At 38.6% G+C, this 17,522-nt stretch overlaps 1 protein-coding gene across 5 annotated transcripts in view; it reads left to right on the top strand.

Moving 5' to 3' along the window:
* LOC131032364 (uncharacterized) overlaps window positions 1-17,522 on the top strand; it is an 88,904-nt gene that overhangs the window by 23,670 nt on the left and 47,712 nt on the right. For all 5 annotated transcript variants that reach the window (XM_057963308.2, XM_059210040.1, XM_057963309.2 and 2 more), the window contains one exon: window positions 8,718-9,191. In XM_057963308.2, the coding sequence (XP_057819291.2) occupies window positions 8,718-9,191 (474 nt within the window). The remainder of the gene's footprint in view (window positions 1-8,717; window positions 9,192-17,522) is intronic.

The following is a 17,522-nucleotide window of genomic DNA, read 5'->3' as shown; positions in this document are numbered from 1 at the left end:
GCGATGTGTGAAAAGGTCACAACAAGGCCTTACGTATTCACTTGAAGAGGATAACAAACTCATGCAAGTTTAAGGATTTCTATGTGAATGATTTGCAATGAAAGCCCTATTTTTTTGGATTTTCGAAATATGCTGAAAGTAAATGAGAATAGGGTAGAGAGAACTATGTCGAGTCTAATCTAATCCTAAGAACAAGAGACGGGATCACTCATGCAAAATCAAACCACGCTTCGCTTCGCTAGCAGAGTACAACTACGCGAAGGCGGTGCAATCTTCAAAGGGTGTGTAGAGGTTTTTCAGATCTCCAATGTGGACCATCGAATCGAACAATCTTCACTGGTAATCGAAGTTAAGTATACACACATAACAGAGGCTTAGGCTAACTTTGCACGGTATGCAACAATCAGCTGCACACCAAAAGTATGAGCTTGGACTTTGCAACAAGTAATCCTATCAAATCCAGTTCTTCTAGCAACATGAAAGCAAATCTAATCTATGAAGAGAGCAAGACCATGCAGATTGCTAAAATAGAACAAGAATACACCAGCAAAGTCGAACAATGTATTAAGTTGGCTACTTCAACAATCCTTAGCAACAATCTGAGACAATAATCTCTCCTCCTTTTCAAATGAGGGGGGGGGGTCACCCCTTTATATAGGCTCCTGGCATTGATTATATGCAACAACCCTAATTAGGGTTTCACCCTAGAAGATTCCCCACTCAAGATGCAACAAGGTAGGAATCAGCAATAAATACCCCATAAAGCCCAAAAATGGCGCACATTAGTGCATTAAATGCACCCCATTACACCAAACATGCCCAAAATACAATAAACATTCCCATGCAAGAAATAAATGCCCATCATTCCCCATGCGACGACAACATGCGTAGAGAATCTGTCATAGAATCATTAATAAGGCGGTTGCATGCAAGAAGATTCCTCATGCATTCAACATGCATTGACCGGACCACCACTAAGTCTAAAATATTCCAACTGTAAATATGCCGCCACTATTCAGCCAAAAGATTCTCGTCCAAGAATGGACGACCATTATCCCGTTCATTTATGGCATATGCAATGAATTTGCTGATGACGGCTTCCAACTCTTCGATGGAGACACTTGGCACATTTTCAATATCGAATTCCATCAAGGCAATTTCTTCCTTGCTCTTGGAAAATAAGCTTTCCCATTCCATCATGATTTCTTGTGTCTTCTTCATTATACTAGAAACATTTTCTTCAGTTTTCAAGCTTAAGACATGGAATTCACCACTTCCTTGATTCTCCTTGAAGACTCCACTTTGGTGCCTACCATCATGCTAGGGTGCTATTTCACCTAAGGGAAGTAATTCATTGTTATTTGCTTCTTCCATGACCCCCCCTTCCTAGTGACTTTCTTCCTTCCAGGGTGCAATTTTGTACTTGCCATGGAACTCACTCCTTTATCCATCTCTCCATGCACATCTCCTTTTGGCGCCCTTCCTTGTCTCATGGCAAAATTTCTTCATAGGGGAGGAATTCATGATTTAGAGGATTTTCCTTCACTACCCCTCTTAAGCGCCCTCCCTGAGTGTTGGGCGGATTTTTGATGGTGAGGAGGAATTCACTATTTTTCCTTCCTTCTAGGACACTTCATTTTTGGCACTCTCTTGAGTGCTTGGGCGGATTTTGGCTTGAGGAAGGAATTCATTAGATTTGTATGCATTCCAAGGAGACTCCATTTTAGCGCTCTCACCTGGCTTTGGGCGGATTCTGGCCATGAAGGAGGAATCTATGATTTTTATCCATTTTCCATGAAGGCTCCATTTTGGCGCCCCTCTCTGGCTTTGGGCGGATTCTGGCCATGAAGGAGGAATCTATGATTTGGTCTATCCTTCCTTGCCTACTTCATTTTGGCACACCCTTGAGTGGTGGGGCGGATTTTGACCATGGAGGAATTCAACATTTTTCCTTCCTTCCAAGAACTCCTCAATTTGGCGCCCTCCTTCACTTCTAGGTGGCATTTTAACTTGGTCAAGGATTCATTAACTCTTTGCGCATTCCAATAACTCCTCAGTTTGGTGCCCTCCATAGTGTTTGAGCGCTATTTTACTTAGAAGGAATTCACAATTTTTTTCCTCCTTCCATGACACTTGAGTTTGGCGCCTTGGATTCTTCATGGGCGTGATTTGGCATGGGTGAAGGAATTTCACTTGTCCTGGATTCCTCATGGACTTAGATGAATTTCTGAGCTTCTTCCGGATGAGGACTTGATGTGATTTCTCGGACTTAGACAAATTTCTCAAGCTTTCTACTTCAGGAATGGGTTCTCAACACTTAGCCGCCTTTTGACTCTCTCTGTCTGCTTTCTGACTTTCCGGAATTAGATGTAGTCGTGAATGCTTGGCCTTCATCACTTCGCCTGAATGGTCCTGCCAAAAATGAACTTCCAAAAATAGAAACCTTTAGAGCGTCAATGCTAGATCCCTAGAACAGGACACAGAATGACTTACTATAAATAGAAACTTACTAAAAATAGTAAGTTTGTTTTTTTGGCAAAATGACGACATTCTGGGACTCTGTAAAATCCCTAAAAAATAGGAACTTTCTAAAAATAGAAAGTTGCTTCGTTTTGGCCCAAATTTTATTGGGAGGTTCCTTGAAGGGTCCCGATTCCATTTGTATGTTTAGTTTTTCCAAAACCCTAACAAAAACCCCTCAAATCTAGGACTAAAGGCAAAAACCCTAAAATTGATGAAAAAGGCCCTAGACTTCACCAAAATCACTCAAACGAAAAGCAGACTTAATCAATTTGACCCCCGAACACTTGCAAAGCAGAGAGACTGATGAGATTGCTATCAAAACCCACAAAAAAACAAAACCAAACAACCAAAAGGGCCTAGAAGGTAGTGGGTCCCTATTTGGGATGGGGTGATGTGTGACTAGGTCACAACAGGACCCCCTACAGTTTAGGTCCTCTTTGTCTTTTGGTGGTGGTTCTTTGGGTCTTTTTGCAGCGGTCTCCTAGGTCTGCAAATGTTTTGACAAATTTTGATCAAGTCTGCAAGTGTTTTGAGTGAATTTGACTAAGTCTGGAGCTTGTTTTGTCTATTTTAGGGTTTTTGCCCTTCAGAATTAGATTTGAAGTCATTTGCTTAGGGTTTTCAAAAATCTGAATGTTGCAATGAAGTCAAAAACCTTCAAGGAAGCTTCTAGTGAAATTTGAACGAATTTTGGAGTACTTACTATTTTTAGATATTTCTATTTTTAGTTTCACTGTGTCCCCGATTGGCCTAATTTTGCCTTTAAACAAACTTACTATTTTTAACAGTTTCAATTTTTAGTAAGTGTCACCCTATCCCGGTTTGCTCTAATTTGATGTTTGCAAGTACTTAATATTTTCTATTTTTGGCAGGTCCATCTTAGGCAATGGTCAGGACATTGATAGCAAAGCATTCCTGAAAATCCAAGTCCAAATCCGAAAAGTTGAAAAAGCAGGCAGATGATCTAAAAATGGCTAAGTATGGGAATTCTTTCCTAAGGAAAAAGCTTGAAATATCCTTTTAAGGCAAGAGAAACCTTCCTCGTTCCTAAAATGGCATTCAAATTTGGAAAGATGAAAAGTCAAGAAAGAATTGTTAATTTTCAAAAATTCCTACTCCATGACCAAAGTGATCTCCAAAAGAAGAGGGTGCCAAATCATAATCAAGGAGGAAAATCCAAACTTCATAAAATTCCTTCATCCTTGCCAAAATCTGCCCAAGACATGAAGTGGGCACCAAAATGATGAAGTGGATGAAAAGTCAAAATTTCCAAATTTCCTCCTACATGGTGAAATAACGCCCAAGCAAGGAGATAAGCACCATAATCAAGGAGGAAAATCCAAACTTCATAAAATTCCTTCATCCTTGCCAAAATCTGCCCAAGACATGAAGTGGGCACCAAAATGATGAAGTGGACGAAAAGTCAAAATTTCCAAATTTCCTCCTACATGGTGAAATAACGCCCAAGCAAGGAGATGAGCGCTAAAATGGAGTCAGGGGGGAAAATTCTGTCAAGGCAAAAATTCCTCTACAAGCAAAATGCGCCCAAGCAAGGAGATGAGTGCCAAAATGGGGTAAGAAAGGAATTTTCCTCCAAGTTCAAATTTCCTTCTCTACAGTGAAATTCTGCCCAAGGTTGAGCTAGAGCCCCAGAATGGTCAAGAGGAGGAATTTCTTCCAAAATGCAAAATCCTCCTTCAAGGGTCAAATGTGCCCAAGGCATGAAAGGAGAGCTAGAAAGAGGTTGAGGAGGAATTTCCTGCCACATCCAAAATTCCTCCATGAAGAAATTGCGCTCAAGAGAGGAATGGAACACTAGAAACATGAAGAAGAGGAAATTCCAAAATTTTCAAAATTCATCCTTCCAAGATGAAAATACACCCAAGGACAAAGTAGAGAGAGGAATTCATGGCTAATGAAAAAATTCAAAATTCAAGAAAATTCCTCACCAAGGTGAAAATTACGCTTAAGGATGAAGAATTCCAAGGCACGAGGAAAAAATTGGCTGAGAGAATTTTCTCTCTCTAGAATTTCGGAAAAGATAAAATTTCCCAGACATGGAAAAAATGGTTGAATGATTGAATAATCTCCTTTCAGGACAAGATGTGCACAGGAACATAAAAAAACTCCTTCAAATTAAAAATCTCTCTACAAAGGTTTTCTCTCTCCTGGAATTCCAGACGTACAAGATTCCTTTCCAAGTGGACAAAATTGTTAAATTTCTTCCAAGGAAGGAAAATCTTTCAAAATATCTTTGTGCAACCAAAATGGAAAGATTATCGCAATTAATGAGTTGGTGACATGCAAAGAGAATATTCCACATTTATGACACAAGAAATTATAGAAATTTTCATTTTTGAACTCAACATTGATGGCATGGTGGCGATTGACATATTCAAGGAGATAGTGTTGCATTTAATGCATGTAAGCGATGTTTCATGTGATAGTGCATTTAATGCATTATGGACGCCATTTTTAGAGTAAGGAGCAATTAATTGTTAGTGGATGTGATTCCTCATTAATGTTTATTCCCACTACTTGGCGTCATGATTGGGAATCTTTAGTCAAACCCTTATTAGGGTTTTGCATGTTCAATCTTAGCCATTGATTGGTTTATAATCTCGGCCATCCATTTTCCTCTTGGAGGCCTATAAAAGGGGTTCACCCCTTCATTTGTAAGGGGAGGGAGATTTGCATGAAATTGTTGCAATAAGTTTCTGAAATGATAATAGTGAAACATTGGCTTTGGTGTTCATTTATGTTGTTTCAATACTTGTATGGTTTCACCTTCCTCACTTAGTTTAGATTTCTTTCAAGCATTTAGATGAACAAAGTTGATTGTAGTGTTTTATGGTGAGATCGCTTGCTCATACCTTTTGTTGATAGATGATTTCTATCCACAGTTTAAGGTTAGACTGAGCTCTTATATGTGTGTGCTTAATCTAAATTGTTGGATGAACATTGTTCTCTGATGGTGTTCATCAATGGTTTAAAAACCTACAAACACAACCTCTGAAGATTGCACCCTCTTTATGTAGTTGTCTACTAGTGGTGATGTAAAGTGTGGTAGATCTCATCTGAATCATTGTTATCTATTGAGTTCTTATATTTAGAGTAGCTTTCCTAAACCCTTTCCCATTTTATTTTCTGCATCATCTTATCGAAAAATCCTAAAAAGAGAGCTATATACTGCCAAATCATTCGCGAGAATCTCCTTGAAGATATAAGTTTGTCTAAGTCTTCTTCAAGTGTGCGTAAGTCCCCTTGGATTACCATCAACATCAACTGAACTATTCTATATCCATATTAAAGTCGCTAGTACTCAATTGGAGCCTTGGAGTCAATGTATGATCTTCCTGCAATCTTAGCATACATCTGATTTTGATCAAGAGAGGATAAATTTTTCGGTATACCCAATTTCACAATTTTTGTGTATTTTGCAAATCTGGGTTGAATAGAAGTTTTATTTTCAGATCTGATATAAAATTGCAGCAAGGGACATTATACCAAAAGATCTTAATAAATAACTAGCGAGATATCACGCTGAATATGTGGACCTGGGTCCAGCCATTTGTCGAGACATGACTTTTATTGAGTATTTTGAGTTTCAAAGAAATGGGCAAAGGAGAAGAAGATATGAAAAGCAGTCCCATAGAGAGGATTTTAGAATGGATCAATGTGATAGAGATGACAAGATGAGGAATCCAAATAAAAAAAGCTTTTGTGACTGCATAAGAAGAGGGAGAAAAGAATAGGAAGATTCAAAATCCACTGAGGAGATCAAGAAGCAGGAGCCAAAAGAATCATTCTTGAAAGAGGGAGAGTTCAAGACAATGGAACCTGAAATAGTGAAGAACATGCCAGAGCTAGAATCACAAGAGAAGGTCAAGAAAGAAGCTAAGATAGTAGAGCGGGAAGAAAAATCAGTCACAAGGTGTTGAACAAGAGGACACCTCAATGACCAAAGGTAGTGAGTTCTAAGATCAGCACAACATTGTCCCTAATGAAGAGCTGGTATGAAGATGTGTCAATAATTGCAAATGATGTCCAAGACATTTTATTATTAAATCTCTTATTTAAGATAATAGCCATGTACTTAACAGGTGAACTTAATCTGTTTTGTTTTCATTTAGCTTATACATCACCTCAAGAGTGATATCTCTTGGTATCTTTTAGATAGATGTCTTTAAGATATCTATGCTAATTTAATACCAGGAGTAAAATATTGGAGAATATTTTACAAAGTTACAATCTGAAGAAATGATGGCAGGATGGCACAATATTTTTTGCTCATAACTGTTATGTAGTGTAGCTAAATCGAAGGTAATCTAGGATCGTTCATTGTCTGATATCCACCACTGCTCCCTTTTGATAATTATTATTTCTGATGCAATTGGAATGTCTCAAGTGTAATTTTATACCCTAGGTTTGTTAATCAGACTTATATCTTTTATTTATGCCCTAGATTGTAATTAGATTTGTCATAAATAAGTTAACATTCAGTAAAAATCAGGAAGTAAGTGATCAGTAGACAAACACACATACCCTGGGAAAACCTCCAAGGAGGAAAAACCCAGCATGAAAGACCCACAGGTCAGATTATATATTCTCCTCTTAAATGCACAAATACAATACTTAGCTTCTCTGTCAGATCTGATCTATTTGTGTAGCAGATCTGCTCCTTTTAAGTTCTCCAAGTTGTACAACACCACCTATGTAATCTTGCACAAATTCGCACCAATCTGGATGAATTTGCCTTCTTCCTTATTAATTCGCACCTTATTAGCAGAGCAGTTTTCGCATTTGCTTGTAGAATAGATGAGTGTGTATTGACTTGCAAAATGCTACTTATTTATACACATCTTTTACTCCTTGGATGCAAGTCGGCCTCCTTTGGGTTTGGCGCCAATATATTAAATGGCGTGAATTTAACATAGCGTGGATATTTGAGTTGTGCATATGATAGGGTCACGTTACCCTAGGATAGGGCCCGGCCCTAAAGGGGTTCGGATGTTGCCTTAAGGCAATCCGAACCCATGCATAACCCTAGTTACAAACAACATCAAGGCTTTGCAGTGACGGTCATGTCTCTGTCAAAAAGAATACAGTACATATCTGCAGTTTTCATGCTATCATTAACTTGGCAACACAGATGTCATGATTGGAAGATTAACACAGAAAATAAGGAGACAGTCAATTTCATAAGTTGATTGTACTGGCTGCTATATAAGGTCAAACATTTTGTTCATAGTTCTTGCCTCTAGGTTGAAATGGTGTAAAAGTACTAGATTTCAAATTTTAATTTGTGGAGCTGATATATATATCTCTGGATAGTATTGTGTGCTTGTCCTCTTGCAGTAAGGAGAAGAATGAGTGTTGTTAATCCTTTGTAAATATGAAACTAGTAAAGCAATTTATAGCATATTTCTAATATCTGTTTTAGCCGTTGGTGTATTTTATTCTTTATAATTCATGATTAAAGTAATAATGTATGCGAATTTGCTGAAATTCAAGATTTAATTTTGTTCCCCACTCATGTTTTATCAGCACAATTATTTCTTGCTTTTATATATGTCTAACCCTGGATGCTCTTTTGAACTATAAAATTTACAATGTTTCTCTTCCTTTACCAATGCAATCTTTAGGTTTTCAGTAAGCTTGCTTTGCCTTTTCCATTGGTAGGAATAAATTGATACTTTATTTATGTTTGCATATGCTCACTCAAAAAGATAAAATCTGAAAAAATCAAATGGCTAAATACCTCGACGGAAGAAAAGAGAGGCAGAGAAAAGGATGTTTGGGGCAAGGTTGCCAGAATTGCAAACAGTAATTGATTGCTAAAAATCTCGAAATAAAAGATTAAATAAGAAAAACAGTAAACTGGAAAATAAAAAACATCGGTCATCTTTTCAAGAAGAAAACATTTTTGAATCTTTTTATAATAGAAATTGAGGAAAAATGAGATGTTCCTAAATTGTGATGAATAATTATATTATGATTATTTGGATGTTTTGGTAACAGGTGTTTGGAATATTTCTTCAGAGTCTTTTAGACCATGTTATTGTCTTAGGACCATAAAATTAGAGTGCAAAAGATGCATAGCAATAGAAGTCCTAATGCTCCTAGAGTTAACCGAGATGTGAGATGTAATTCCTTTTTAAATTTTCTCATTATTGCTATTGGGAATGCTGTAGCTTCTTGGTGAGACAGAAGATCTCAATGAACGCGAAGTGGACTTGAAGCTGATGGAAGTGGATGCTGTGAACAAAGAGATAACTGAAGCAAAGTATCAGATTGATGAAGCCATTGCAAAGTTTGAGAAGAAAATATATGGAGAAAACACAGATATATCAGAATTCATGAGAAAAACTCAAGCAGATATAGCTTCTATAGTGGGAAAATACTGTTCAACTGCTAAAGAGGTGTTGAATTCCCAGACAAATACTGTTCAGACTAATTTGCCTATTCCCAAGATTGGAGATCAAGTTGTTGTTAAAAGATTAGGTAGTAAATTAGCCACTGTTGCAGAAACCCCTTCAAAAGATGATGGCAGTTTATTGGTGCAGCTGGGAAGTATGAAGTTTCGTGTTAAGGCTAGTGATATTGAGAAGATTGTGAGCAGCAAGGAAGCTGATACAAGTGGCTATGTATCAGTTAGGCAAAAGAAGGTATCTATATGTTTCCTGGACTGTGGACTTAAATGCACAAAAGAAATTTTAATTCTTAGATTTGTTTTCATTCATTATGTTGGAAACATATTAACAGAAGAAAACTATCTATTTTATGTTTTTGTGGGTTTGCTAATGATATCTTTCGTTTTCCATAGAATAGCTTAATTTTTAAGCAACTGCTTCTGTAGTGTGGGCAAATCGAGAATTTGAGTTTCATTATTTTTAAATACTCTAAATTAGAAAACAACCCTAGAATTTAATGAAATAGATTTTTTCCAAGTTATTTTGTTGGAGTTAAGAAATTTTTGTAATTTTTGTCTCTGCTACTCTAGTTGCATGGATAAGAAATGGGGGATTTTTTTCCTTGCATTTGCACTCAGCATTTAGCAAGGGTTTGCCTTTTTTCAGTATTTACATGAATTCTGCACAGCTCAATTATTCCTTATGATCTGATTTGAATTTACACTAAAGAAAAAATATTTGCATGTAAGGTTCCTCATCATATTCTGTCCTTATTATCATTCCTACCTTTCAGTTAATGACAGAAATCTCCTATAGAATTCTCTTTCTGCTTCATAAATACACTATGTTTTAAATACCATGGAAATGAAAATCAAGTGACTGATTTTCTTTCTTTGAGACTGCAACAATACCAACAATTCAAACAGAAACACAAAGATGTGGTGTTGGGTCCTGTTATCACAAAAGCTTGTACCCTTGCTGAGCTATCAACTCAGCAACCTTGTGAAACATGGAAACAACCCCGAAGTGTGGGACCTTGTGCAAGGGGGTTGAATCTCTGGAGAAGGCCGACTTCCTTCTCTATCCAGGTGCAGGTGTTGAACCAAGTCAACACTTTAAAACTAACTCCTAAGCCTACCCTAACAACTTGTAGAGGAAAAAAGAAGAGAGAAATTGCTTGAAACAAGGGAGGTGATGCACCAAGAAGAGATAGTTCTCCCTACCCAAATGACACAAGTAATTAACTGAAACACCCTGAAGATGCACAACTTTCAGTTATATGAGTAACCCCAATGCATAGATGAAGGTTAGAATCCACTGAATGCCAAGAGGGGAGAAGGATTCCCACAATTCACACTCAGAAAATGAGTTAACACAGCATATATGAAGAGAAAGAGCCACAACATGAACCTATGATGAAGGTAAGAAAGCATACACAACATAAATAGGTTGAAAGAAGGCAAGAATAGTGTTCTTCAATTAATCGTAAGGCCAAATGCTAGTCTTACAGTTGCAGAAATGCAAAAATTACAAGTCTTCAAGAGAAGAGAAGAGCATAAGAAAGCTCAAGGCAGTAGGGAGAGAACCCTTTACAATGAGGCTTGACAACCTTTATATAGAAAAAATGGGTTACAATGGTGATCATGACCCCTGCATGTCACTCTGGAAGTGCAGGGAAGTGCATGCACCTGACTTGTACATGCAAGCAACCTAGCCATACCTCCAAAGGCAATTCTTAGGAGGATAGATTGACTGACCTTCCAAAGTCAGGCATGACATAAGTCACCAAGCATGGCCCGTACCTCCCTTGATGGAAATCCTGCCAAAAACATTAAATGCACCCTTGTGGCTCCACAAAAAAAGTGCATAAGTCACCAAAACTGTCGGAGCATTTAAAGCCTTGAGTGTCGATCACGCCATCCGGAAGTGTTGCAAGCCAGAAGCAAGTTTGGGGAACTTCGGAGATCGGGGTCTCCGTAGTTGGGGAACTTTGGGGACCGGGGTCTCCGTAGTTGGACAAGGAACTTCGGAACCTGGGGGTTCCGGAATTCCGAGGCAGAAGACTAAGGAACGGGTTTCGGAGTTCCGGGGTAGAAGACTAAGGAACTTTGGAACCTGGGGGTTCCGGAGTTCCGGGGGAGAAGACTAAGGAACTTCAGAACCTGGGGGTTCCAGAGTTCCGGGGTAGAAGACTTAGGAACTTCGGAACTTCGGAGACCGGGGTCTTCGTAGTTGGGGAACTTTGGGGATCGGGGTCTCCGTAGTTGGACAAGGAGTTCCGGGGTTGAAGACTTAGGAACTTGCTAAGGGAAGGAAGGGAACTTCGGAAACTTGGAGTTCCGGAGCAGGAAAGAAAGAAGCTAAGGCAAAGAATCTCGGAACCTCGGGGTTCCGAAGTTCCAGGCTAGAGAAAGAGAGGGCCAAGGAACTTCCGACAAGACAACACTTCAAACCATGATTTCACTGCTTTTCTCCTTGATCAATTGGGCAGCGCTGGTCCATGGAACATATCTCTGATCGGTTCTCACTGATGGACCGAGGGTGTCATAAAATGGCAACAGGTCCCAAAACTGCTGCTCCACTTCCTAGAACTAAATGTCACTCACAAGGCCAGGGTTGTCGTCATGCGAGTGAAATCAGCTCATTCACAAATCATGGAGTGTTGGGCCAACTCTACAAGAGTTGGTTCCATCTTCTTTTTTTGAGTTGAGCTTCAACTCAAGAGGATGTTTCCTGGTGTATATCGTAATAAACCAATCGATAGCCAAATCCAACCTGTTGGTTTGGTCCCAAAGTGTCACTAAACCAAGTACAACTAGCTATCTCAAAACCCCTACATAGTTGATGTGATTGTGCAAGCATAACCCACATGAGATAGGTTCTTTTAGCAGCTCTCTTGAATATAATCTTTAGTTATATTACTAATTCACGGATGCACAAAACTACTACTCCTAGACTACTAATTTATGTTTTGTTTGATGATGTGCTATTGTTATATGATTCTAGAGAGATGCCTATTCATTGGGTATAGAATCACAAATAACAAATTGGAAAGATAGAGACAACAACTATGCATTCATAATTTCAAATGCATCTGAATAATGCCATCAATGTATAGAACATACTTAATCATCCATAAATACCCTGCAGAAATCCATTTGAGACACACAAAAGGCCATTACAAAGCTTGTCATATTTAGAATGTTGATACATTCACCAATTTCATCTTACAATCATACGGGCAAGTGTGGTAGAGAAACTCTAACCAAGCAAAGTACATGGAGGCATTCATATACACGTGCCACATAAAATATTCATGTATGTCCTTGAAGAACGCAAAATCCCACTCAAAGTGGTTTGGATTGGCAAAGTATGTGCCCTAGAAAGTCTTTGCAGCCACATAGGTGTCTACAACCACACTATTGTGATGTTTTCACACATCACCCCATTGCAAATGGGGACCCCCACTTTTCGCTTTGCTCTTGTGTTGTTGTCTTGGCTTAGTGTCAGTCTCTTAGTGGTTAACCTTTGCTAGTGAGTAAGAAAGGTCACGTTGCAAAATTGCTAGAGGTTGTAAGAAGTTGTCAATAATGCCAATATGTTGCAAGAATTGCCAAGGTTGTCGGGAAGAAGTCAAGGTAAGCGAACTGGGAAATTCCCTTCTAGGCTTTGATTTTGGAAAAATAATGATTTTGAGGCAAATAAAATCTTCCTTGTATAATGGAGTCCCTCTCTTGTGCATTTCAATTTTCGTCTTTGGGAGAAAGCAAAATTCTAAGGCAATGAACTTATGGAAATTTGAAATTGAAAAATTTGGCTAAGGCAAAATTTTGCTCAAGGCATGGTCTTGGCATTGGCTTGCTCATCAAGTGGTATTTGTGCAAATTAACCCTTGAAATGTGCCTAAGCATGGGATGATTTGAAAGAATGCAACATCAAAATGAACATCTTAATAATTGATTTGTCTAGGCAAAGGGGAAAATAAGACTAAACTTATACAAGTCAACGGCAAAAATGAGATCGAATAGATGGAGCAACTTTGTGCAAACAACCCTATAAAATCCACTCAAGCAAGAAACTTGTGCAATTGAAGGTGAGATTTGCACCAAAACTTGTGCAATTGAATCTCAAGGTTTTGCAAATGCATGGTGAAAATTCGTCTTCCTCTTTAAAGAGATTGTGCAAACAAACATAAAAATCGCGCCATCACTTGTGCAATCCAATGTAGAAAATGGGCCCAAGTCTAGGAGAAAGAGATGTGATTTTGTGCAAGCATACATGCACACTGTGCCCAGCGATCATGAGGAAATCAGCCAGAATCAGATTGGCACACATGAGGATCAGACCCGGAAACATAAAATCAGACCAATCAAAGATCATATCAGAATGGAGAATGTGTGATCAGACTAAGATCAGACCTTAATCAGATCTAACTTCTAAGACATTGTTTGATCAGACATAAATCAGAGCACATATGGATGAAAGGAGCTGTAAAATTAGTAAATATTATATCTTGTATATTTGATCCTTTCCTTGTTATCTTGTAGATGATTAAGGGAGAAAGTGAAAGGAGCAGATTGCAAATGACATCTCAAGGGAGCAAAGAGGGAAGATTGCAAGACTCACATCGTCATGCAACTTCAAGAGGAGGACTTCATCAACGAGTACAAGGATACCAAGGAAGGTGACTACATGTTGATGTGTCTTTTATACACGATCAAACACATAATAAAATACCCAAAGGTACCTTATCCTCTCTTGAACAAAGCTTCCCCGAATGCTGAAGATTTCGCCTAAGGATCAATCGAGGCAACTCCAAGGTTCTAATATGTAGGTTCTCTACGTGTGGATAAGCACCAATGTTCTTTGTGTTTGCTGTTTCATCAAGGGGCCTTACGTACTTTCTATGAAAGCTGGTTCTTGCAACTACTTAACCAATGAGGAACTGGGTTTTCCTACTACTAACCGATGTTTCAAAAAGGATAAAAGATAAGGGATTAGAGAGGGCTATATTAAAGTAAGCCTACGAATGACTAAATGGAGGGCGATCTTAGTGAAACTCTACCAATCTCAGTATTGCCATAGAACAACAACTCTACTGGAATCGATGCAATCTTCTAAGGGAATTCGAATCATTAATGAACATAGATACTATCAATAGGATACATATCAGTATTCAAGTAATGATTGAACCCTAAACAATTTCAATATCTCCAGTTGACCACATAGGGCACACTTACAATCAGTAAGAGGCTAGTGGTTTGGACTATGAGCTTCACTAAAAGATCAAGCACATCATGTATCACTCAATCTAACTCTAACATCCAAATACTATCTTCAATAAGAGTGATTCAAGAAGATAAACAACCATGTAAGAAGCCACAAAGATTGCAATAAAACACCATAACTAATATTTCATTGATCTCATAGCAAAATATAACAACAATTGTTCAACTTTCTCTCTTCACCAAATTTGTATTCTTTGTGAATAACTACTCTTCTTCTCTGCTGCTAAAAAACTTATTCTTCTTAACCTCTACAAATGAATTGAGTGAGAGCTTATATAGCATTCTCAAATACAATGAATGGCCCAGATTTAAAGAAGATCAAGGGCTGAGATTTTGACACCTAAGCCCTAATTAGGGTTTGTTACAAAAATAACCCTATTTAGATAAGCATTTTCATAACATAGCCAATAGAAATTGGCACGAATAATGAGGAAGCATCCTCCAATAGGGATTGAATTGCCACATCATTTCATAACAACTTTTCATCTAGAATTTTGTTCCCTTTTCCTTGTTCCTTTCTGGCATATTCAATGAATCTGGACGTAATCCCTTCAATCTCTGCAATGGGAATCTCAGGCAGGTTCTTCATTCGTTCCTCTAAGTGAAGGACCTCATCAAAGGCCGCAAGAAGAGTCATCTCCCATCCGTGCTCCAGCTCTTTTGTTTTCTCAATCAAGAACATAGTAGTATACATCTGATCTCGCTGCTCTTCTGTAATGATGCTATCTTGTCTTCCAACTCTTGGATATCCACATCTGTTTCAATCTCTATCCTAAAGAAACGGGACTCGGACTCGGCAAGGCCGACTCGGACTCGGACTCGGGACTCGGTGTCAGACTCGGCTGGACTCGGGAAAGTGAAAAACTCAAGAAATATAGAGATTTTTAAAGATTTAAAACTTGTTTCAGACACCCTTTATTGAATACACCTTTAAGACACAAAAACATCATTAAACTCGGCTCATTTGATTACATACACAAGTATACATCAATCACATAAGCATAAACGCAAATTGTAGCTGAAGAAAATAACAAACATAGATATATAAATATTGTCAAATGTATACAATATTACAAAACTCATGGAATAAAAAATCCATGTCATCATATGATGATCATCAAATGTTTCATACAAATACCAAAGGTAAATAGTAAATACTAAATACAACTACAAATGTACAAGCCTATGGCTCAGAGGGTCGTGCAGCCTCTCACCCTGGCCCCCTGCGAAGGCGTTTAAAGTAGGTCCTGGATGATTCAACAGCCATAGTCGCTCCCCGTGACAGCATGCCATGCTCACCAACATCAGGAACAACCGTGTCATGCTCACCAACATCAGGAACAGCTGTGTCACTCTATGTCTCAGTATTTCCTGTCTCTGCTCGTGCTCTCTTCTGCTCCTCCTCTGCCATGGCTACAGCCTCAGCCTCTATATCTACTTGGTCGATCCAATCAATGTCATCATCACTAAATACAGCTGTAGGAGTCCCAGGAGCTGTCTGATTCTTATTGGCCCACTTTGCTTCAAGATCAACCTCATCTAGAATGATAGGAGACATGCCAACTATTGCATTCTTTCTCATTCTCAGGCGGAGGTAGTAGTGAACAAAGACGAGATCATTCATCTTCTCCATAGATAATCTATTGCGCCTCTTGGAGTGTATGTGTTCAAACATACTCCAATTGCGCTCACAACTTGATGCGTTGCATGGTTGGCTCAAGATGCGAATGGCCAACTTCTGAATATTTGGTGTCTTTGGGCCAAAAAAGTTCCACCAATGATCTGAGTTTGAAATGAGAAAAATAAATAAAATCAGTCTCACTCATGAACTCATTTAACAAGTTACAATATAGTATTGAATAAAACTAAAATTAAGCCTTACAATTTATTTTTACCTGGCATCATAGTTGTCCTACCGTCTTTGGCGACAGGACGAGAGAAGGTCTCCCCTTGTGCATCTGAGAACAACTGTAGCTCTCGAAAAAGGTCTATCTGAGAAGTACTGGCAGGTCCCATCTTCTCCATGATTGCATATAGCCCATTAAGGACCTCCACATCAGCCTTGAAAGAAGGCATAAAACAGAATGCCAGATTCAGATAATAGGCTGCCGCATGGATGGGCCTATGAAGCTGATGATGCCATCTCCTATCAATGATCTCCCAAATGGGACCATACTTGCTCTCTTCAGAGGGTTTCTTGAGCCATCTGTTTCAGTTATCCGTACTTTCATTGTTGTATCAGTTAAAGTAGCCGTTTTCATGAGCGCACCATTTGCACCCAGTCAAACTTTTGGTCGAACTGAGAATTCTAAGTTTTGATATGTACTTCAAGGTACCTATGTCTCAGATTTGAGGGTCTACGGAGATCGTTTGATATTTTAAAGAAAGGCATCATGTGTTGCTTGCGCATTGACTTCATCAGGTCCGTAGTGCCGACAAAGCCAGTTGGTCATTTTTGACAATTAATATCTCTTTACTCGGGATTGTTCTTGAAAAACCGTTTGGTAGAGTTCATGCTTGTATATCAGAGTACACGCCTGTCAGATGGCAAGGTCCAGAAAGGTGTTTTGACTGGTTTGAAAATTACGTCTTAGCGATTAAATGTGAAAATGTGGCGCAGGCACCTAAAAGTTGCAAAACTCAGTTTAATGATCCGAAAATGGTGCCGATTGATGCCAGAGGTATGTTTAAGGTTCGTGAGGCATTTCAGAGGTCAGTTGCATGAAAACGAAATTTTTTTTAGCCGGACCAACTTTGGGGCCCGACCCGGCTTGCCACTTCATGCATTTTTTCAGGCAAAGTTTAATTGTTATTTTTTGCAATCATATGTTTATATGATTTAAGTATGAAGGAATGGCATTTATATCATTGGAAAGCAGTGATTTGTGGATTTGGGATAAGAGCTCAGTAGGGCTCATTGGTTTTTTGCACCGAGCAGTGAGAACAAATGTTAGTATACGAGTATATGCCGAATGGAACTCTAACAGAAAATCTCATTGGTGTAAATTTAATTCCACAACCTTTGCCAGTTCCCCAGCCGTGAAATGGAGGGTGATGGTTTAAAGAAAACTTTTAGCAAGTTTACAATATGAATTTGTTAATAATGCATTCAGAAACCCTCAGGCAAATGCAAATTGATATGTGTATTGCACCAATCCTCCCAGTGGCAGATGGTGTGATAATTGAAAGAGAATAAGAGTTTAAATTCTGTAATTCTGTGTCTTTTAAAACAAATACAATGGCAGCCCTCCCTGCATGCTTACTGTAAAGTTTTATTCAATTGCAATAAAAGAACAAA

This window comes from Cryptomeria japonica, chromosome 8 (assembly GCF_030272615.1).
Source record: "Cryptomeria japonica chromosome 8, Sugi_1.0, whole genome shotgun sequence".
In the NCBI taxonomy this organism is placed as follows: domain Eukaryota; kingdom Viridiplantae; phylum Streptophyta; class Pinopsida; order Cupressales; family Cupressaceae; genus Cryptomeria; species Cryptomeria japonica.
Note: the sequence above shows the minus strand (reverse complement) of the source record. Positions and strands in the feature narration are given on the sequence as shown.